Here is a 24,247-nt window from a genome sequence, read left to right as displayed (position 1 = left end):
AGATTCTACAGACTACCACAGTTATCCCCTGTTTCCACAAAAAGAATGGAATGGACCCGCCCACCAGACACCAGAATGATACCACCAACTAGCCGCTACTCAGATTTACCTGCTCACAACCAAGATATGTCAGATCTGGTAAGATTCATGGCTAGGCGAGACATCATCACTAAAGGACTATAGGGCCTGGCGAGCTTCATTCAGAAACGCTGTAACAGATCTAAATCTTTCATATAAAGAAGAAATAGATCTTCTGGTTAGATGGCTAGGCTCCAATTCGGGTAAACAAGTAAAATGCATACATGCTGTGTACGTGAATGACTCTAGGAAGGGTCTGCAGATGGCGTGGCAGAGACTTGATGAGTGCTACGAGGCTCCTGAGATCATATTAGAGTCACTGTGGAGGTATAAACAGCATTGTGCAAAAGCTACCATTTTTCCTGCAAGAGAGGTGGATGACTCAGGGTTCTAATTATAAAGGACAAAACCCTTGGAGGAAAGAAAGACTTTCCTAAGGCAAAATAACATTTGTTTTCGTTGTTGTGCATCTACTTCACATGTGGCAAAGGACTGTGGTAAGATTATTAGCTGTGCAGAATGCAATAGTGATAGACATGTATCTGCCCTGCATCCTGGTCCTGCCCCATGGTCTGTGAAAGCTCCAGCTGAGGTAGAGCATGGCCGGGAGGGACAGTAAAGTAGTACAGCAGCAACAGTAACGGCTATGTGTACTGAGGTTTGTGGAGGAAACCATAAGGGTCAGTCATGCTCAAAAATCTGCTTAGTCAATGTCTTTCCTACAGGCATAGGGAAAGAGCGATCAAACTGTACACAATCTTAGACAATCTAAGTAACAGATCGTTAGCCAGATCAGAGTTTTTTGAGCTTTTTGGGTCAGAGGGCCATCAATTTCCTTATTCTCTCAGAACCTGTGCAGGGGTGATTAACACAACTGGGAGGAGGGCGCATGGCTTTCACTTCGAATCCCTAGACGGACAAGTGACTGTCCCACTACGCACACTCATAGAGTGTAACGAAATCCCAGATGACCGGACAGAGATCCCAACACCTGAGGTTGCACTACACCATAAGCATCTGAGACCATTAGCAAATCAGATACCCAAGCTTGATCCTAATGCTCCTATCCTCATATTGCTAGGCAGGGACATCATTAGGATTCACAAAGTAAGAGACCAGATCAATGGGCCGCATGACTCTCCTTACGCCCAAAGACTAGACTTGGGATGGGTAATAGTAGGCAATGTATGTCTAGGTGGTGTCCACAAGCCAGACCTGGTGCGTAACCACTGCACCAACACTTTAGATGATGGCCGGAAATCCCTTTTTGCACCATGCCCAAACTACTTTACTGTGAAGGAAAGCTTTAATGTGAATACACCCTCGACCCTACAGGCCTCATCTGTCAGGAACTCCTCTTGCATGGAACAGTACCTTTGAAAGAACTAAAGAGGATGACAAGATGGCGCCGTCCTTCAGCGAGCTCACCTTCATGGAAATAATGAGGGGAGGCTTCTACAGGGACAATGACAACAGCTGGGTTGCCCCACTGCCTTTTAAACCACAAAGAGAGCACCTGCCAAATAACATGACCCAGGTTTTACATCGTTTTAGGTCTTTACAAAGGTCCTTTAGGCTGAAGCCTGATATGAAAGAACATTTCTTTGCATTCATGGAGAAAGTGATCCAGAATGGTCATGCAGAAGTAACGCCACCCCTGAGTACAGAGGAAGAGGGCTGGTATCTGCCCCGCTTCGGAGTATATTACCCAAAAAAACCTTTGCAGATTAGGGTGGTCTTCGATTCAAGCACTCAGTGCTGCGGGACATCTCTTAACGATGTCTTCCTAAAGGGCCCAGACCTCAACAACAATCTCCTTGGAGTGCTGCTCCGCTTTTGGAAAGACGATATTGCTTTTGTGGCCGACGTTGCTCAAATGTTTCATTGTTTCATAGTCAGATATGAAGACAGAAACTTTTTAAGATTCTTCTGGTACAATACCAGGCACAGGATATCTTTGGTGGTTGAAAGTTCATATTTTTGGCAAGAGCCCTTCACCAGCAATAGCTATATTTGGCCTCCAATGCGCTGCATGTAAAGAAAAAGAGTCTGATGCAGACACTAGAGGATTTGTTGAAAAAGACTTTTACGTTGACGACGGACTAAAGTCCATACCCACTACAACACAGGCCATTGACCTCCTAAAAAGGACAAGAGAGATGCTTGCATGCTCCAACCTTCATCTACATAAGATAGCATCTAACAGTAGTGAAATCATGATGGCCTTCCCTTCTGAAGAGTTCAACAGCAAAGACCTCTACAAATGCCAATGGAGGCAAGTTTAGAGTCTGGCCAAGGTTTTTTGGGACAGATGGTGTAAACAATATCTGTCTACTCTGCAGGTACGAAAGAAGTGGCAGTCAGATAGGCCTAATATCCAGCCAAGTACCATTGTACTTCTGAAAAATCACCAATCCAGGCAGATTGAATGGTCCATGGGTCGAGTGACTAATACTTTCCCTGACGAGGACGGTAGGGTCCTTAAGGTAGAGGTAAAACTCACAAAAAAAAGGAAGTTCAGGTTTGTTTGTTTGTAAGACCAGTTACAGAACTCATCTTGCTTTGACCTTCAAGGTTTAGGTTAAATTGTGGTATCTCCTAAAGATACCAGATGGGGAGTGTGCTGCCACAGCAGGAGTTCTGTTCACATTTTAGATACAGCAATTCTTAAGTGTTGCAAATCTCTTCATATGAAACAATTTCTTATATGTATTGGGCTTTATGTATCCTTGCACTTCCCCCTCCCCCTGTCCTCTGGCCACTTCTAGTACTGTGTCCTTGCACCTGTTATTTATTTGATATTCACTCTGCCACCTCTGATTACATCACTTCCTGGTGCTGGGAGGAAGCAACCATTTCTGTTGTAACAGTCACTTTGCTAGGGCTGGTGAAATCAGCACCCACACTCATCTCTAAGCATGCCTATCCAAGCATCGTTGGTATGTTTGCATTTTGTTTAATGCCTGCTTATTATAAGCTGTGTATTTTGCTGTTATGTGCATTCTGGTTGTAGTTGTGATTCACTATTTCTCCCTTAGGGCTCTGGCACACGGGGAGATTAGTCGCCCGCGACAAAACTCCCTGTTCGCGGGGGGCTAATCTCCCAGGATTGCCATCCCACCGGCGAAATCGCGCCGCCACGTATGCCATCCCACTGGCGATTTACATTTTCGCCGGTGGGATGGCATTTCCGGGAGATTAGTCGCCCGAGACACAGGAGATTTGTTGCGGGCGACTAATCTCGCTGTGTGCCAGAGCCCTTAGCAGCCAACTGTTAGGCCCCTCTAGGACTGTATAATGCAAATAAGATGTTTATATATGCTTCTATTGTATTTCATCTGTATTTTGCATTCCCAGAATATATTCTGATACCATTGTACTGTTTGTACCTACAGTTCTACCTTCTTTTGATCATCATCATTAAACAAGTTCAAAACTTGATTAATGGTGATTGAGTGTGGTGATTGAAGGGCGAGTAAACTGCCTGTTGATTCACTTCTCACAGTGATGGGAACAGGACAAATTGGGTGTCTTACTAAGATTTATATAGGGGTTTATGTTGTTGTGGTGGTTTTTTTAAAGCAGATGTAATATAGAAATAGGTACAAATTGGACAGTTCATTGCAATGAATGTAATAGGGTCCATTATCCTTATCTGAGGTTTTGTTTGTAGAATTAAAGTCAAGTTTGATTGAAAAGTTTTTACCAATGATAGTGGCAGTGTTATTAGTGTTATAATATACTGTAACACTATTTGGAAAAAAACACAAATAGAAAATATGAATAGATATTAATAAAGATAGAACTTTTTGTGTGTAGGCAGCCATCTCAGTGCATTGTGCCTGAGTCTGAGCTTTCAGAAGGAGCCAGCGCTACACATTAGAACTGCTTTCCTATAACTTATTTTTTATCCTACTCTGGGAGCTGCTATCTTGCTACCTTCCCATTGTTCTGCTGATTGGCTGCTGGAGGAGAAAGGGAGGGGGGTGATATCACTCCAACTTGCAGCACAGCAGTAAAGTGTGGCTAAAGTTTATCACAGAACAAGTAACATTGCTGTGGCACCTTGGGAAATGAAAAATATGGCAAGCCCCATGTGAAATTTCAGAATTAAATATAAAAAAATCTGTTTGCACTTTTAAAAAATGGATTTCATTGCGGGATTCTGCTGGAGAAGCTCTATTAACCGATGCGTTTTGAAAAAAACATGTTTTCCATTGTCAGTATTCCTATAAACATTTCAGAGGGTATATATTCATAGGATTATCCCCCTCAAGAACAAGATGTGATCAATGAGTTTATTACAGTCAGCTTTGGTTCTGGACACTATTTTGGGTAACAATAGGTGCAACCCCCTATACCTTCCTGTATAACGCTATAATCCCCACACAGGTAGAACAGTCTCACCGCAACCGGTTCTGTTGTTTCTCCTCTGTCGTGTCACAGAAACCACTTATAAAGTCACAGATCGTTTACTGCATGCTTTCCCAATGCTCTCCGTGCTGATTCCGGACTGCATACAAATACTGTATGGCGTTATTCCTGAGGTCCACACGTGCTCCACAGCGGAATGCACCACACTCCCAAATGCCACTATCTCCATTCCCAGGGGACAAAAGGGTTGGCAATTTCTTGTCTCTCCTCACTTATGCGCCCCACTACCAAATAATTGATAACCTCTGCAACGTGTTTTATCCTTAAGGACTTTTTTTAGCAGTATTGCCAAAGAAGAGTCATGGCTCATAGCTCCCACTCCCTCCTTAAGTACCCTCGCACTTAAAGGGACCAAACCTCATAAACACTTAATTCAATCTCCACACAATCCTATACAATATTATTTATAAAGGGCAAAAAAAACCATTATAACATTTTTTCCTAGTTCTCATTTTATAAAAATGGGGCTAATTCAGATCTATTATTTAAACCATTAGGGTTTAATGTATGTAGATTAAAAATCTATTCTTGCTCCTTACAACGTAATAATCGATCTCTGTCTCCACCTCTTTCTTGTTTTGGTGTCCAATCAATAGCCATAAACTTTACATTTTTATTATGGACAAAATGTTCATAATATATACTGAGTCTCATTTACCCTCTACTATACCTCTCCTAATATTTCTGAGATATTCTCCTATCCTTATCCTCAATGGGCGAAAAGTCTTACCTATATATTGTAAATTACACGTAAACTGTATCACATGGAACTCTTTGAACTATCAATAAAATTCCATTTATCTTTATAGGGAAAGTCTAAAAAATTCTTAACCGTAGGTGCTTTAAAGGGAAAGCTAAACAATTCTTAACCATAGGTGCTTTGGATCCAATACTTTACAAAATACTTTATCTTCTAGCAAAATATACCAATGTAGCTGGTTACTATATAGGGACCTACATTTTTATTCTCTCTTTTCTTTTTTTTCTTAAAAACTAACATTCTTTCTATCCATATTAGAACACATAGTTACATAGGGTTGAAAAAGAGTCCATCAAGTTCAACCCTTCCAAGTAAACCCAGCACACACAAACCTATACTGACCTATCTATACACTCACATTCACAAACTATATATACAAACATTAATACTAACTGTATATATTAGTATCACAAATGCCTTGGATACTATGCTTGTTCAAGAACTCATCCAGGCCCCTTTTACAGGCATTAACAGAATCTGCCATTACCAAATCACTAGGAAGGGCATTCCCCATCCTCTAATCTAAAGGGGTGGCCTCTGGTGCGTTGATCGTTTTTATGGGAAAAAAAGAACACCCCCTATCTGCCTATAATCCCCTCTAATGTACTATTACAGAACAATCATGTCCCCAGCGCCTTTTTTTTTCAAGAGAAAACAACCCCAACCTCGACAGTCTAACCTCATTATTTAAATCTTCCATCCCCTTTACCAGTTTAGTTGCACGTCTCTGCACTCTCTCCAGCTCATTAATATCCTTCTTAAGGACTGGAGCCCAAAACTGCACTGCATACTCAAGGTGAGGCCTTACCAGAGACCTTCTCTTTTACCATACTATGAACTGCTCCAAGTTTATTGTGGAAACAATTTCTCTTATCTAGTCCCCCTAACCTACCCATATCCTTCCTATTTTCTCTATTTCCCATAACCTTTATACTGCCAATTGAACACTTGCTTGTTTTCATAATCCGTTTTATCACTCAAAAAATGTTTTCGTTTTATTTCCATAGATTCTGTCTCAGCTTTATTCAACTTTGCTTCCAAAGATTTTCCAAATTTTGTCTATATCTCCCTTTAGAGAGAAAATTAAATGCCATTTTACGATCATATACAATATCCCCCTCAAATAATCACCTTAAAGAAGAAGTAAACCTTTTTTTTCTATCTTTAAAATTACTCTATACAGCCCTCATAATAGCATACCTTAGTCCCTACATTTAGTCTGATCTGGTTTCTGATTTAGGCGTTGAAATCTCCAGCTCCTTTCCTCTATTTCATGTGAGGTATTACTTCCTTGTGGACATTGTGTGAGTTTTTTATTTATCTCTCTCAATCTATTTACTATATAACTATTCATATGCAAATTTAGAAATTGTAGTGATGCCTATGCCATCCCACCGGCGATTTACATTCTTGCCAATGGGATGGCATCGCCCACAGCAACAAAGGTTTGCCGCGGGGTGACTAATCTCCCCATCTGCCACTGGCCTAATAGGGAAAGAGGTGGCAGTAATTTGAATTCTACTGGGCCTTATAGCTGGAGGGGCACTTATGATGCCTGAAGCATTTTCTATTGAATGGAAAATGGCACCCAGGTACGCTGCTGTGCTGCTTTTTTAGGTTGGGTTTTTCTATAGCAGGGGTCCCCAACCTTTTTAGCACCAAGGACCGGTATCAAGCAGGAACATTTTTCCACTGACCGGGGGATGGGGGGTGCAGGCGGCACGAATTTCAGGCGTGGTCTTGCACGCAATGCGTTTATTTGTGCCTTTTATGCACGCGCCTCGTTAGTTCGCACCTTTATGCGCGCGTTCATTTGCGCCTTTATGTGTGCGGCTCGTTAATTTGTGCCTTTATGTGCACGCGTTTTGCGCAACACGGGAGCTGCGTTGCCCAGTGCCAAGCAGCCCGCGGCCAGGCACTGGCCCGCAGACCGGCGGTTGGGGACCCCTGTTCTATAGGACCTTTTTTAAAAGTTATAGGCTATGTGAGAAGGGGGAGGTGGGGGGGGGAATCAATGCAGGCCAGTTAAAGGGGCTTTTGTACCTGGGGGGTGTAGATCTCCTTTAATGTAATAATATGATTTAGAACAGCTACCTACGGCTAGCCCGTTGTTCTGCTGATCTAGCTGACTACTTTAAGATTCAGAAAAATGTACAGTAGTCAACTGTTCTCAGCCTGCATCCTCCAAATCCCACAATTCCCTGCACATGTGATGTCTCAAAGGAATGGATTGTGGGTTTTGTAGTTCCTGCATGCTGTCTGTGCTGAGGAGCACCTCTTGTATCATTTAGTGATTGGTTTGTATGTAACTCTGTATGTCCAATGTATCAAACCCCCTTATAGTACAGCGCTGCAGAATATGTTTTATAAATACATGTTAATAATAATAATAATAATAGGATTTCAAATGATGCAGAAAGAAAAGAATTGTTTTGCAGCTGGATTTCAGCACAGTATTTATTCATATTTTTTGAAGGAACAGGTTACAGTAATACGTATAGTAGGGGTTTCTGTTTGGTTCGGAAGCCAGAGTCCCTTTTATCTCCCTACTTTCCTCTTCTGTGCTTTCTTCAACCCAATCCTTCTCTCCCTAATTCATATCTTTTCTTCTTCATTCTACTCTTCTTTTTAATCTTCATTTTTCTTTATTATCCTTTCACCTTTTTTGTGACTGCAGTCTCTCACCCATTTAGTCATTCCTCAGGAAAAGGTGATGTACTGTGCTAGCCAGTCAAAATGTTACAGGGTAACAGGGAAGAGGAGGGTCAAAGGGTGCAACAGCAAGTCGGCTGAGGAATGACACAGGCTAACCCTTTTGAAATAAAAAATAAAAGTTGTATAAAGGTGATACCTTTATTGGCTAACTAAGATAACCATAGCAAGCTTCCTTGAATCAATCAAGCACTGTCCTGACAAGAGAAGAAAACATGCTGATTGTTTTATCTGAACATCTTTACTAAGCAGTGCTGTGAGACGGGACCATTTTAAATCGCCTACATTCCAGTCTTATCTCACTCGCTCTGCTCAATACTTTCGTTAGAGAAGTGCATAATGTGAATAATAAGTCAGATGTTTGGCAAATTTGTTCCCCTGGAGCTTTGCAGGCCACAAGACATGGTTCCGCAGGCCACTAGTTGGACAGCGATGGTCTATGGCATTTTACAGCAGCCCTACTGGCATTTGCCAGAACCCACAAATTGTGTTTAATGGAGGGGAAGCCTGGGAGTGGATGTTGGTAGGAACCAAACCCTCCTGCATAGCTCTGAATTTTGTGACTTGGATTGATGTGGTTGGCTGAGGTAGACCTATGTATGGGGGCTACTGGTGTCAAAGCAAGGGGGTGGTACATCTGTAAAACATAAAGTCCAGAGCTACTTCATAATATCAATTAACTATAATAGGCATTTGACTTGGACATAACTTGGAGTCAAGCTAATCAGGGAAAAAACTTTTCTGTGTATATGTATTCTTTTAACTCATTTGAGGGTAGTTTTGGTCAAAAGAGCATTTTAGCTTCCCTGGTTTTAATCTTAGCCAGTGTTCTGAAATGCAAATGCTAAAGGACAACAAGATTAGGTGTAAAACTTACTTTGTATTTATATTATTATCTTATGTTGTCTACTTGCAGGATGACTTTAAATTAACATCTGATATTGTTTTTCCTAGTAGAATTTACTTAGGTTTTTCCTGCCATTAATTCCTTTTTTTTAGATTTTTGCTTCTTCTTTGGCCTGCAAAAACATAAGAAAGCATTCAGGTATTGTTCAAAATGCATTTTTATATGCAACTAAATTAAGTGGTAGATCACTTTCAAATTAACTAATTAAAAAAATGTAACAGTTAAAAATTTTATTTAGTTTTGTTCTTCAGCTCTTGGCTTGGAATATCTATTTGCTATGAGGCAGTATACAGAATAAGTCTTTATACATAAGGGTTAGCAAAGCTTATAATGGTGGTACAGTAACAAACTTTAGTAACACTCACTTCTTAGGTTTTGTAATTGCTGAAGACTCTTTGGCAGGTGGCACCAAATTCTGGTCCAAGTGTTTCTTTGCTACATTTTCTGTGTCTTTCTGGATCTTCTGTACCTGGCCTCTGCACATAAAAGGTAAGGATACTGAAGTGCTTTTCTGATGCTATTTAAAATTCATTATAATGTACTGCAAACTGTACCTACACACCTCAAAAATCTTAACCACCTCTTCTGCAGAGTGTAGATATTTTATTATAGTATGTATGTTAGTACCTAACGTGGAGTCTCTTTGGACATTTTATTACATATAAGGGCTATGTGGTGAATCTGTGATGCAAACTGATACCATGGGATACTACATTGTCACATTATCTGGGCACTGTAAGTAAGTAGGTGTGTGATACAAATAGTATGTATGGTATGAGTATCTGAGTAACATCTGATACTATAATACTATAACAGTGTTATCTGAGTAACATGAGTAACTGAGTATTGGGCTCTACATTCCATATAGACTGACTGTGGGGCTGTGTGATATATATGTGTGTGTTGCATATAGGAACTTATAATATTCTGCATTTGATGTAATATTCTCAAAAACATTGCATGTAGTATTCATTTTGAATGTTTTGGATTTTTTTGTTCTCCAGCTTTTTGCTTGGAATTTAAACGGTTATCTGTTTGCTATGAGCCATTATTCTGACAAAGTGTTTATACATAAGGGTTAGCAAAGTTTAGACTGAAAGTACCGTAATAAACTTAAGTAACACTCACTGTTTAGGTTTTGTAATCGCATGAGGCTTTTTGCTAGGTGTTACTGTATTCTGGTCCAACTGTTTCTTTGGTTCATTTTCTGTGTCTTTCTGGATATTCTCTACTTGGCCTCTGCACATAAAAGTTAAGAATACTGAATTGCTTTTCTGATATTATTTAAAATTCATTATAATGTGCTGCAAACTGTACCAACACACCTAAAGCAACCTTAGCCCCTCTTCTGTAGAGTGTAGATATTTAATTGCAATATCTAAGTATATAGGTATGTTTTAAGAACAATAAACAATTAGTATGCAACCCCCTGAAAAAGTCAGCTATTTACAATGCAATTTACACATGAGTTTCTAATAATTTAACCAACAACACGTACTATATTGCATGCATCTTAGATTGCTAATAAAAGAAAATACAGATTTTGCCGCACACACTCCCTACAGGAGATGCCATCCTTTCTCTCTGCTGAAAACACTGTAAACATGTCTAGAACACTACCATTTATTACTACTGGATTGTGCTGTACTGTTGCCCGTATTGTTGCAAGCATTAAAAGAAATTTCCTAACCTTTCTTCATCAGGTAATTTTCTAGATTCCTTCATTAGTTCACGATTTCGAATCCACTTTAACTCCATGTAATACAGGTACCTGAAAAAAAAACAAAAGAAGTTTCCATACAAGCTAATGTGCTGCTCTTTCATTATAATGTTTTTGCCACTGGTGACTACAACTGTAAATCAAAGGAATCCCTGTCCCCCAAACTTTAAAAGGTGAAACAAATCACACAGCAACCATTATTCTATGGGATCACAGAGAGAAATGTCTTTTTTTCTAGCTAATATGTCACCAGAGAAAATAATAATTTGACTAGCATTAAGCTGGCTGAATATGTTTCTGTGTGAGAAAGAGCTAGTAAGATTATGTGACTTACCATCCAACGGGTCCTAATAATGTAATGAGTGACATTATAACTATTGAAATAATATAATATTTCTCATATTTGAGAAACACATAAGCAGCATGGCCTTTATTTTTTTCGATTTCTTCAGAGAATCGTTCATCCTCTACTCTTTGTTCCTCCGACTCATCTGATTCATTTTCATCTGTTTTTTCTTCAGTTTCACCTGTTTCATCTCGTTTCTGCAACCTCACTGCCAAACAGATATGGATAATTAATAATAATAATAAAATTGACAAACAAGCAACATTTTCAGATTGCTACATGCACAATATGTAATCTACTCCTTAGAAGATAATGATACACAACTTATTATCAGTACTTGATTTCAATGTGTTCTAATGTGTTGGGCAAAGCTTACCTGTTTTTTCTGAACTTATGGTCTGAACTCTAATTTTTGGGACGGGCTCATACAGCACCCCATTAAGAGCCAGACGAACTTCATAAATGCCACTGTCCATGCTCTTGGTCGGATTGATGACCAAAGAGCAGTTACCATGGGAAACAAGGTTTATATAAACCTGATGCCTCCTTCTTGACCTTTTTATGTTTTCTCCAAAGAGTTGAATCAGAGGGATGTATGTTCCGCCTTCATCTGTGGTTTTACCCCATTCCAAATGCAGCTGGTTAGGTAGGATTGGTTTGTCTGAATAGAAGCGGCAAGGAACAAGGTTCCAGGAATGCAAGTTCAATTGAAGTTTATCGGTGAAGAGCGTAAGACCTGTGATTCCCGCAGCTGAAGAACAGAAGAAAAAGTTTAATATCTTAAAAGCAACAGTCCCTTCCAACCATTTTCCTGTTTTATGATTAAGAGGTTATTTACTTTTAAAATGGCTATTTTTACTATGACATATATAGGGAAAAATCCTGTGTCAGGTTGGACATAAGTTGACTGATTTACAGATTTAGTGCTGTTGTCCTTTGTGCCCACATTTTTCTACTTACCTGATGCGGGATGGAAGCCAATAAGTGTGGCTAGTCCAAAGATAAGCATCCAAAAAGGAAGATGGATGAAATACATCACTGTTCTATAGTAGCTTCTCCATAAAAGATTGAATATGACTATAGCAGCAGGAGAAAGAATGAAAGTAAAAATAATGGTTATTAATATATCATGTTGATAGCAAGCTTTCTGTCTAATATCATTTCCAAATTCCTATGACATATGCCTATTATTTGTTTGTACATTATGATTGCATTACTGATATCAGATTGCACTTTTTACTAGAGGTGTGTGCATTTATATTTTTGTTAATTATCCTCAGTGTAAGTAAATTTATGGTTTAGATCAGTGCTGTCCAACTTCTGTTGTACCGAGGGCCGGAATTTTTCCGACGTACATGGTGGAGGGCCGATAATGGAAGCCAGTTTTGACCACTCCCCTTTTTGAAACTGCACCCACTTGAAACCACACCCATGTTATCACATGACCATACCCATATTAATGGTTGTAGTACAGCAAAAACCTGCCATACTCTGCCTTCCCTACCCTGCCTGTGTGTGCCATACTCTGCCTTCACTACCTTGCCTGTGTGTGCCATACTCTGCCTGCCCTACCCTGTCTGTGTGTGCCATACTCTGCCTTCCCTACCCTGCTTGTGTGTGCCATACTCTGCCTTCCCTACCCTGCCTGTGTGCCATACTTTCACTGTGTGTGCCATTCTTGGCTGGTTTGTGCCATACTTGGCCTGTGTGTGCCATACTCTGCCTGCCCTACCCTGCCTGTGTGTGCCATACTCTGCCTTCCCTACCCTGCCTGCGTGTGCCATACTTTCACTGTGTTTGCCATTTTTGGCTGGTTTGTGCCATACTTGGCCTGTGTGTGACATACTCTGCCTTCCCTACCCTGCCTGTGTGTGCCATACTCTGCTTGCCCTATGATGCCTGTGTGTATGGCACACACAGGCAGCCTACAGTGACACAATGCTGGCACTGCTCCTACAGTCTGCACAATAACTATATATTAAAAAAACTTTTTAATTGAAGTACCACCTCAGTATATGTTCTTTTTGTAGTGTGCAGGGATAATTTGTGGGTTTCTACTGCTCCTGAGGTGTGAACAGGGGAACAATGGGGGTGATTACAGCCTGAGCCTGAGGTGTGAACACTGCAGGGGGTGAACAATGCAGAGATTAAAAGGTGTGAACAACACAGGGGATTACATATTTAAACAATACAGCCTGATTACAGCCTGAATCTGAGGTGAGAACCATGCAGGGGGGCAGTTAATCTCAGTACTGATACCACTTAGAGCTTACAGAAGAGTAAGCCATCAAAGCAGCCAGACAGGTGGGGGGCCACACAGAGGGGGGTCGCGGGCCCGCGGGCCGCCAGTTGGACAGCACTGGTTTAGATCATTTAGAATAAGGTTTTTAGTGTTTATGGCTTTTTTTGAAAATATGCTCACTGTCCTGTATTTGTTCTTGTCTAAACTTTCTTTAAAGCATAAACAAATAATACTTACCTAGAAATTGTAAGATATTAAAAATTGTTAAAAACATGTTTTGTTCAGCAAAGGTAAAGCACTGGTGTATGCCTGACATCTGCATGAACAATAACTGTAGGCAGCGTGAGTCTAACACTCAACTACTTTTCATGCCTGTGATGTCATAATGATGGTTGCCCTTAGTTACAAGCTAACCCTGAATATAAACTAGTGCAGGATCAGTGATGTCATAATGGCAGTTGACCTTTTGTACATGCAGAATAGTGCCCCATCAGGGACATTTTACCTATAATATTATAATAGTTAGGGGTATATTTATCATGCTGTGTAAAAAGTGGAGTGAAGCATTACCGGTGATGTTGCCCAGTGCAACCAATCAGCAATTAGATTTCAACAGTTAGAAAACCAAAGCAAAGCATCTGATTGGCTGCTATGAGCAATATCACCGGTGATGTTTTACTCCACTTTTTACACAGCATGATAAATATACTTCATAGTGTATTGTTGAATGTAACACATCTGTGATGTGCATTTATATTTTTGTTAAATATCCTCAGTGTAAGTAAATTATGGTTTAGATCATTTAGAATAAGGTTTTTAGTGTTTATGGCTTTTTTGAAAATATGCTCACTGTCCTGTATTTGTTCTTGTCTAACTTTTCTTTAAAGCATAAACAAATAATACTTACCTAGAAATTGTAGGATATTAAAAATTGTTAAAAACATGTTTTGTTCAGCAAAGGTAAAGCACTGGTGTATGCCTGACATCTGCATGAACAATAACTGTAGGCAGCGTGAGTCTAACACTCAACTACTTTTCATGCCTGTGATGTCATAATGCTGGTTGCCCTTAGTTACAAGCTAACCCCTGAATATAAACTCGTGCAGGATCAGTGATGTCATAATGGCAGTTGACCTTTTGTACATGCAGAATAGTGCCCATCAGGGACATTTTACCTATACTATTATAATATATAGTGTATTGTTGAATGTAACACATCTGTGATTGCTGTTACAGATTAAATCATTAATAAGGTTAAACTGTGCAATCCAATGTCTGTTTGATAATACTTTTCAACTTCCTTATGAAGTTTTTCTTGGTGTTTTTTTGCGCTATAACCTGATTTTTTTTCATATCAAAAAGTGGGGTTTTTTTGCCAATTATGCGTCAAAACAAAAAAGAGAATAAACATACACCATGTAAAAGCTGTCAGATCATATAGAAGTCAGTTGCAGCTGTCCTTGTTCATTTGACTAATCTTCCTTTGCTTTGTGCTTTTAGAGATTTTCAGCTTTCATTTGTGTGCCAAAACAAAAAATGTGCGTTTTTGTCGCTTTTTTGCCATGTTTTTTTAGCGTGTTATTTAAATGACTTGCATTTGTGTTTTAGAGAAAATAATTTTTTTGTGGTTTCAAAAAACTCTAAAACCATGAAAATGGGAATGTTGATAAATGGGCCTCTAAGCAGAGCTATACAGAAAAAAATGAACTATACCTAACTGCAATTGGTTGCTATTAAACGGGATCTGTCACCTGACTTCACAATGACTGCATCTTCTGGTCTAATGCTGATAATAATATTAACATCAACCCTTTTCACTTACATTTTAGATTAAGTTTAGATTTAAGTTGCTTAAGTCTAAAAATAACTAAAAAACTGCTGCCTCACTTACAGCTTTGAAGCTACACCCCCAAACTTAAATAACATAATGGGGCCACCCCGAATGAAACAGCGACATTTGTTGGATGACCCCAAAGTGGGAGGGGCCAACAACAGCCAATAAATTTCACCCATTGACTTTTATGGGGAAATTGAAAATGCGGCCAATCTTACAGCTTTGAGGCTACGCTCCCCAAACTTGAATCACACAGTCATGGGGTCAGCCTGAATGAAACTATGATGATTGGTGGATGCCCAAAGGTGGGCGGAGCTATGAACAGCCAATCAGATTTTACCTATTGACTTGGCAGAAATCCAACCTGCTGCCATTCTCACAGTATTAACACCAGGGCCCCCAAACTTTTCACAGTTGGTCACTAGGGGACTGCAGTTTTAGTTTTCAAAAGTGGGCGGAGCCACCAACAGCCAATCAAATTTTACCTACTGATTTTTATTGGTTTGATGGCAGAGTTCCCAAACTTTGCACAGTCAGTCACTGGGTGACAACGTATTCAAGTTTCTTTTAAAAAAAAAACAAAGTGGGAGGGGGCAACAACAGCCAATCAAATTTCACCCATTGATTTTTATGGAGAAATTGAAACTGCTGCCAATCTTACAGATTTGAGGCTACACTCCCCACACTTGAATCACACAGTCATGGGCTCAGCCTGAATGTAAATATGAGGATTGTTGGATGCCCCAAATTGGGCGGAGCTGTGAACAGCCAATCAGATTTTACCTATTGACTTGGCAGAAATCCAACCTGCTGCCATTCTCACAGTATTAACACCAGGGTCCCCAAACTTTTCACAGTTGGTCACTAGGGGACTGCAGTTTTAGGTTTCAAAAGTGGGTGGAGCCACCAACAGCCAGTCAAATTTTACCTATTGATTTTTATTGGTTTGATGGCAGTCAGTCAGTCACTGGGTGACAACGCATTTAAGTTTCTTTAAAAAAAAAAAAAGCAAAGTGGGAGGGGGCAACAACAGCCAATCAAATTTCACCCATTGATTTTTATGGAGAAATTGAAACTGCTGCCAATCTTACATCTTTGAGGCTACACTCCCCAAACTTGAATCACACCATCATGGGGTCAGCCTGAATGTAAATATGAGGATTGTTGGATGCCCCAAATTGGGCGGAGTTGTGAACAGCCAATCAGATTTTACCTATTGACAAGGTGGAAATTCAACCTACTCACAGAATTAACACCAGGGTCCCCAAACTTTACACAGTTGGTCACTAGGGCATTGCAGTTCTAGTTTTGAAAAAGTGGGTGGAGCCACCAACAGCCAATCACATTTCACCTATTGAATTTTATTGGTTTGATGCCAGGGTTCCCAAACTTTGCACAGTCAGTCACTGGGTGACTTCAAACTCAAGTTTAGAAAAAGTGGGAGGGGGCCACCAAAAGCCAATCACATTTCTTTCATTGATTTCAGTGGGGAAATTTTAACTGCTACCATTCTCACAAGTTTAATGTCAGGGTCCCCAAACTTTGCACAGTTTGTCACTGGGTGACTATGTTCTAAGTTTAGAAAAGTGGGCGGGGCCAACAACAGCCAATCAGATTTCGCCTATAGACTTCATATCTTTACATTTAAAATGCTGCCATTCTTTAAATATTAACACTAAGGTCCCCAAACTTTGCAGAGCTAGTCACCTGGTAACTGTGGTTCAGAGTTAGAAAAAGTGGGTGGTGTCACCAACAGCCAATCAGATTTTAACTATTGATTTTCAATGGGGAAATTCAACCTGCTGCCATTCTCACAGTATTAACCCCAGGGCCAATAGGGGGCTGCATTTTTAGGTTTTAAAAGTGGGTGGAGCCACCAACAGCCAATCACACTTCACCTATTGATTTTTTTTGTTTAAATTTAAAATGCTGCCTTTCTCACACTATTTATGTCAGGGTTCCCAAACTTTGCACAGTCAGTCACTGGCTGACTACATATTCAGGGTTAGAACAAGTGGGCGGAGCCACCAACAGTCAATCCATTTCCACCCATTAAATTTCATTGATTTATATTTGAACTGATGCCATTATTTAAGTATTAATTCCAGGGTTGTTAAACTTTCCAGAGTTAGTCACTGGGTATTTGCCATTCAAAGTTAGAAAAAAAATGGGCGGAGTCGCCAACAGCCAATCACATTTCAATTATTTATTTTCAATGGTGAAGTGTAAAATGCTGTCAGTCTCACAATTTTTATGCCTGAGTCCTCAAACTTTGTAGCTGAGTTGGTCACTGGGGGGCTGCAGTTCAAAAATAGCAAAAGTGGGTGGAGCCACTAACAGCCAATCAAATTTCATCCATTGAATTTTATTGGTTTAAATTTAAAATGCTGCCATTCTCGCGCTATTTATGCCAGGGTGCCCACTGTTTGTTACTGGGTGACTTCAACGCAAGGTTAGAAAAAGCCACCAACCACCAATCACAATTTACCTACTGACTTTTATTGGTTTAAATTTAAACTGCTGCCATTCTTTAACTACTAAACTTTGCAGAGTTAGTCACTGGGTAACTGCAGTTCCAGGTTAGAAAAAGGGGGTGGAGCCACCAACCGCCAGTCAGATGTCACTCGTTGACTTTTAGTTGGAAAATTTAAATTGCTGCCATTCAGACACTATTAAAACCAGGGTCCCCAAACTTTGCACAGTGGTTTTTACTATATAAGTGAGGTCCAAGGTTAGAAAAAATGGATGGAGCCAACAACAGATCTGATTTCATTCAGTGACTTCACGTTTTTCAACCCAACATGAAGTTTGTTCTCAAACTTCCCTTTCTAACTTTTTATGTGTTTTTAGGAAATATTCTTACTGTCCTGTAGCAAATGTATTAGGAATTCCTGCTATGTGTCTAGTCTCTGTTTAAAATGTTAATAAAAAATCACAAAACTAATCAAAATATATTTAGATTTTTTCTGTAGCAAACATTAAAAACATGTTTTGTTGAGCAGATATAGAAGATACAAAAGAGCTCACTTTTTCAAAATAACCATCTCTGATACAAATCCCATCTCTTTACATGTAGGATTTGGTGCTAATTTATATTATATACATTGCAAGAAAAAAGTGCAGTTGTATCCTCCTGCAGAAAATTCACTGTGCAAAAAACCCCTCATTCCGGTGCAACTGTACATGTATCCTAAAGTGTGCAGATGAAAAACTGCAAAAACACATAGGCGAGAATGCCACTGTTTATCCCATTTAAGTGCAAACATTTTTAGAAAATGGGTAGACTGGGCAGGGAAATGGGCGGGGCATTGGCAGAACTATTTGTAATAGATTGTAAATTTTGCCCTGGCCCTAGCTGGTGATTTACCACTTGGGCTGGTCAAATAACAGCTGGGTGCCAACCCTAGAGAGAGAGGCAGAAAAATCGCCAAGTAGCATGGGACTTTCAATCTGCTCAAAGAAATTACCAGCACAACATGGCGGTTTATATGCAGGGCTCAGTAATTATGGGAGACGGCACCCTCACCAACGTGGTGGTTATATGCAGAGCATACACCAATGCATGTTTATTGCAGAAAAGATGTAATATTTCACAGGTTGCTCACTTCGTCAGACATCTGATCTATATGAGTACAAAGTACCGGGGCGAAAAGAGAATGAGAAGTCTGGGTGTGCATATGAAGAAATTTCTACTATTGTACCGGTTAATGCTTTCAATCTACCCATTTGTGCTTATTTATTCCCATTTTTCAGTGATTTTACTGGCACGTCTGGGGATAATATGCTGATTATCCATTTTCTGTACTAATAATACTGGCATGTCTGAGGTTAAAATCCATTTTATATTGGAACGTCTAGGGATTAATATGCCCTTTATCCATTTTATTTAGTAATTATACTGGAATGTCTTGGGTTAATATACTTATTATCTATCCATGGTATTTAGTTATTATACTGGCACGTCTGGGGGTGTAAAATGGGTGTGTTATGTAGGGGTGTGGCCACAAAGTTGGCTTGGTCAAACCCTTTTAGATGTGATGTGCGTGGCAGATCTTTTTGTCCCTCTTTGTGTTGGAAGGTATGCTACATTGTTAAAAATCTTTACCTTTAAAAAAATAGTTGTGTGTGATAAAATAAAGGGGGTGCAACAGTGAACATTTTTAAAGGGATTGCTTGCAACAGCAAAAGTTTATCATCCATTATTATTACTATTGCTATAGTAATATTAAGAACACCCATAGCCAACATATTTATGATATTTTGCTTGTCCCTCCTTTTGCTAGATAATGCTGTGAACTAGGTGATAATATGGTATCGTGAGGTAATCTTGGGTAACATCATACACAGCACACAGTGCATTTTCTTTGCAGGGACTGAAAATTAGAATTACACTAATTACATTTTGGGGTCTTAAGAAGCCAGAAGAAATTTCCTTGCTTTTATATTATGTAATTTTGTATTTGTGTCCAAGGGCATGTGAATAGCACAATGGGGCAATGGTTAGCGCTGCTGCTTTGCCTTGCAGTCCTAGGTTTGCATTTCAGACAGTGAACTATCTGCAAGCTGTTTGTAAGTTCTGCCCATGTTTTTGTAGGTTTCCACTGAGTACTCTGGTTTCCTCCAACACAAAAAAATATACAGGCATACCACATATAGACTCCTGATAAACTGAGCATAGTGTGTAAAAATGTGAAGGGAGCTTAGATTCTAAGCTCCACTGGTGTGAATCATTTATCTCTGTAAAGCACTGCAGAAACTGTTGGTGCTATACAAAGCATACTCATAAAATAATCACACATGATAACAAGGAATCTATCATTCTTGATTGCTAATTCCTGATACCCTGAGCTTTAACAATTACATAGTAACATAGTAAGATAGGTTTAAAAAAGAACACACGTCCATCAAGTTCAACCGTAATGCCTATATATAACCTGCCTAACTGTTAGTTGATCCAAAAGGAAGGCAAAAAACCCCATCTGAAGCCTCTCTAATTTGCCGCAGAGGGGGGAGAAATTCCTTCCTGACTCCAAGATGGGTTTACTTGGAAGGGTTGAACTTGATGGACTATGTAACTAAGATGGCAATCGGACCAGTCCCTGGATCAACTTGTACTAAGAGCTATCTCCCATAACCCTGTATTCCCTCTCTTGCTAAAAAGCCATCCAACCCCTTCTTAAAGTTATATAATGTATCAGCCAGCACGACTGATTCAGGGAGAGAATTCCACAACTTCACAGCTCTCACTGTAAAAAATACTTTCCGAATATTTAAACAGAACCTCCCTTCTTCTAAATGGAGTGGGTGCCCTCGTGTCCGTTGGAAGGACCTACTGGTAAATAAAGCACTAGAAAGGTTATTATATGATCCCCTTATATATTTATACATAGTTATCATGTCACCTCTTAAGCGCCTCTTCTCCAGTGTAAACAGACCCAACTTGGCCAGTCTTTCTTCATAACTGAGACTTTCCATACCCTTTACCAACTTAGTTGCCCTTCTCTGGACCCTCTCTAATTAAATAATGTCCCGTTTGAGCACTGGAGACCAAAACTGAACAGCATATTCTAGATGGGGCCTTACCAGCGCACAATTGTGAAATCAATTTTAAAAAAAGATTGTAGGAAATTCTCTGGAGAAAGGCCATTCTTATTACGTACAGTGGGCCTTTAAAGTGATACTGACACCAGAAATTAAACCTTTTTTTATAACATTGTCATAACATTGTCTTTGCATGCTATTTATAATTTTGCCATAAAAGTATTTGTCCAAGCTTTTACATTCCCTATCTGATCCCCCATGTTCCTCTATGAGGGGGCTGCCATATTTGTCCAGCAGGGGGTCGTTAGCATTAGAAGCTGTAACTGACAGGCTGAGAAGGGACAGGCTGGCAAAACAGTCAGGTTTTGGGATTTCAAGTAACAATTACTTACAAAAGCAAACCTATCAGCAAAAAAATAATCTTTTTTTTTATGTAGATTCATATTTTAAAAAGTTGTTTTTTCGTGTCAGTATCACTTTAAGGAATCCTCATTAAAAAGCTTTTGCTGCTAAGATTGCACTGAAAATCTTCCTCCAAATTAACCAGTAGGTGGTGCTGTTGGCTAATTATTGGCATGAGTTACTGGTCGTGAATGCCGAGCAAGGGCTCATAGGAGCGTTTGCTTCTGTGTTTCCCTACGGTGCATAGAAACAAGTGCATTTTTCCTAATGTGCTCGTCCTTACACAGGTGCATATAAGCACCAAACACAGGTGGAGCGCAACATGGACAAGCACTTTAGGAATAATAGGATGAGTTTTTTTTGCGCTTTCCTGAACAGAGAATTAAGTTTGCTGGTGACTTCAGTGGGGACATGGCAGTGTTTTCTTGATATCATTTATTTGGTCCATTGACAGTATTAATGTATAAGTGTGTTTTGGCTTCATACATGAATGGGCAGAGCTTGTAATTTCCAACTTCTTAATTAATCGTATAGCGATTTTAAGCGATATTTTAATGCATGCGCAATCATTTCTGCCGCGTTCGATACTTTTCATCGTAGGTGATATTAGTGCACGCTATTACACACGTAGCAGTTACTTTCTGAAAACTACTTTTCTGAAAATTACCTTTTCCCTGAAAACACAACCATGCATCACGGTAAGAAGATCACATACTTGAAAAAATCCGACTGCAAACACCATCTTGTCACCACAGACAATCACCAGCTGCAATTTTGTTCAGTAACGCCTACTCCTGGGAGGGGTTAAGTTTCACCGTAATTATCGCCACATTTTACGCGTTTAACACTTCATAGGTGTTTGTGAATCATGGGTTAGTATTATGTCTATGCGATAATTACCGCAATGCGAAAAAAAAAATAACACATTGCGATAATGCGCTTTTTAACGCATGCGATATGAGTGATAACGCATGCAAAATTACATTGATGAATCGGTACTTATTTATCGCATGCTTTTTAACACGATAAGCATTATTGACCTTTAGTGAATCGGCCCCATTATGTCAATATGAACACAAATCCACTTGCATTTTGAAGCAAATCATTTTCAAGTTATGGCAAGCATTTTCAGAGTGAGGGCTGCGTCATTTCCAGAGTGCATGTTCAAAACAGTGTTTCCACCATATACACTGGGCATAAGCCGGGTGCACCGACTGCCGCGGCCTGCTGTGACCACCAATTTGGCTCCAGTGTTCCCCAGCATCAATAGATATAAGGGATCATTTGCAAGTTCAATGAGTTCAGAGTGCAATTTTGGACACAAGTCACTGTTAAATACCCACAATGCAGCCTTTTTCCAGTGTAATGGTGGGTGTAAGGAGGAGAGGAAATTGTGTCTGATTCATCAAAATGCTTATGTACATGGCAGCATGTTGAGCTGACATTTTTGTGAGTCAGGATTGCATTATTTCTGGTGCTCAAAAATGGAGACTGTGCATGACCCTTAAGACATAAGTATGATGTGCCTATTGTCACAGCCACCAGCTTTGAGGTTTCTTCAGTATCAATAGTTGCATTTGCACATGGTTCACAAGGAGAGGCGGAGAGACACACTAGGGGAGCAAGTGCAATCATGTTGAAGTGCAGGGAGACGTTTTGGAGAAAATATCAAAGTAACTAAAGGAATACTGTCATGGGAAAACATGTTTTTTACAAAATGCATCAGTTAATAGCACTCAATAATTTAATTTTGAAATGTTGCATGGGGCTAGCCATATTATTCATATCCCAGGGTGCGACAACCATGTGACCTGTGCTCTGATAAACTTCAAGTGATTCCAGCCACTTTCTTTCCCCCTACCCCCAGCAGAACAATGGGAAGGTAGATATGAGAAAAGCACTCAACAATAAAAATCCAAGTCTGGCTTACTTAAGTCATGACTCCTCCAGTTACACTGAGTAGGAGAAACAATAGGTTATCTGAAAGCAGTTCTAATGTGTAGTGCTGGCTCTTTCTGAAAGCTCAGACTCGGGCACAATGCACTGAGATGGCGCCTACAAACCAATATTACAACTAAAACAATACATTTATTGGTTCAAGAATAAAATTTAAAATAGAATGAATTATTTTCTATGTAAACAGTGTAATTTAGTAATAAACACTATATTATAAAAATCATGGCCGAATCCCTTTATAAATAATGTTGATTCATGTAACAACTACCACTTATAAAATGAGGCTGCATGGATGCATTGGTATGTGGAAGTGCAGGAGCTTGTTTGGAGGCAAGTATCTAAATGGAATAACACCAAAAAATGTAAGTGTATAAAAGTAATTACAATATAATGTGCTGTTGCCCTGCACTGGTAAAGTAATCTGTTTGCTTCAAAAACTACTATTGTGTATGTACAAACTGCTGCATAGCTATGGGGGCAGTTTAAATAGGGCTAAATGGCACAGGTTAAATAGCAGACTAGCTCTGTAGAATACCATTATATTTTATATAGTCTGTCTGCTATGTGCTGTGTAATTTGTGCCTTTTATCCTTTGGATGGCTGAGCCTATAGCTACACAGCAGCTTATTTATATAAACTATAGAAGCATATCTGAAGCAAACACACCAGCTTAACAGTGAAGGGCAACAGTACATTACATTGTAATAACTTTAAAGGACATGTCACCCCAAAACATTTTTTTTGCCTTATAAAACAATTCTAAGCAATTTGGTCAATGGCAGATGTATCTTCCCTTCCCTGGAGGGTCCTTCTTTAGAAACTATAGAGGTTTTCGGATTTTTTACGCTTTTTTTGCACACCAATTCAAAAAAGTAGAGGTTTCAGCTAAACAATTTTAAAAAGTTGCAATTTCGCAACTTTTCTGCAACCTTTTCCTGCAACCTTTTCCTGCATTTACTTTCTCAGTTCAGACTTTTTAGTAAATGTCACACATTTGTGTAAATGAGTTTATTTGAATTTTAAAAAAGTAAAACTTCCCCTAAGTGTGTGTGCTTTGATAAATGAGCCCTTATTTCTTTGCTTTCTCTCATTTCCCATCCTGTTCTTTATCCTATACCCTCACTCAATCTTACCCCCTATCTCCACAAATTTATTAATATTTACTTTCACTCTATACCTTCCAAGATATCATTATAGCCCAGTGATCACCAACCCCTTGGATGTTGCTCTCAGTGCCCCCAAAACAAGTGGTTATTTTTGAATTTCTGGCTTGATGGCAAGTTTTGGTTGAATAAAAACAATATGTACGTTTAAA

The 24,247-nt window shown here is 39.5% G+C and overlaps 1 protein-coding gene across 1 annotated transcript; it reads right to left on the bottom strand.

Annotated features, from left to right (window-relative positions):
* Positions 1 to 7,702: 7,702 nt before the first annotated feature.
* On the bottom strand, positions 7,703 to 12,257 carry LOC116411735. The gene is made up of 7 exons (XM_031904568.1): positions 11,918 to 12,257; positions 11,334 to 11,708; positions 10,946 to 11,165; positions 10,582 to 10,662; positions 10,020 to 10,130; positions 9,257 to 9,367; positions 7,703 to 9,003 (listed from the first exon to the last, which is right to left on the bottom strand). Exons 1-7 carry the CDS (start codon positions 11,991 to 11,993, stop codon positions 8,949 to 8,951), a joined length of 1,029 nt encoding a protein of 342 aa, XP_031760428.1. The 5' UTR covers positions 11,994 to 12,257; the 3' UTR covers positions 7,703 to 8,948.
* Positions 12,258 to 24,247: the final 11,990 nt, after the last annotated feature.

Source organism: Xenopus tropicalis, chromosome 6, assembly GCF_000004195.4.
Source record: "Xenopus tropicalis strain Nigerian chromosome 6, UCB_Xtro_10.0, whole genome shotgun sequence".
In the NCBI taxonomy this organism is placed as follows: Eukaryota; Metazoa; Chordata; class Amphibia; order Anura; family Pipidae; genus Xenopus; species Xenopus tropicalis.
Note: the sequence above shows the minus strand (reverse complement) of the source record. Positions and strands in the feature narration are given on the sequence as shown.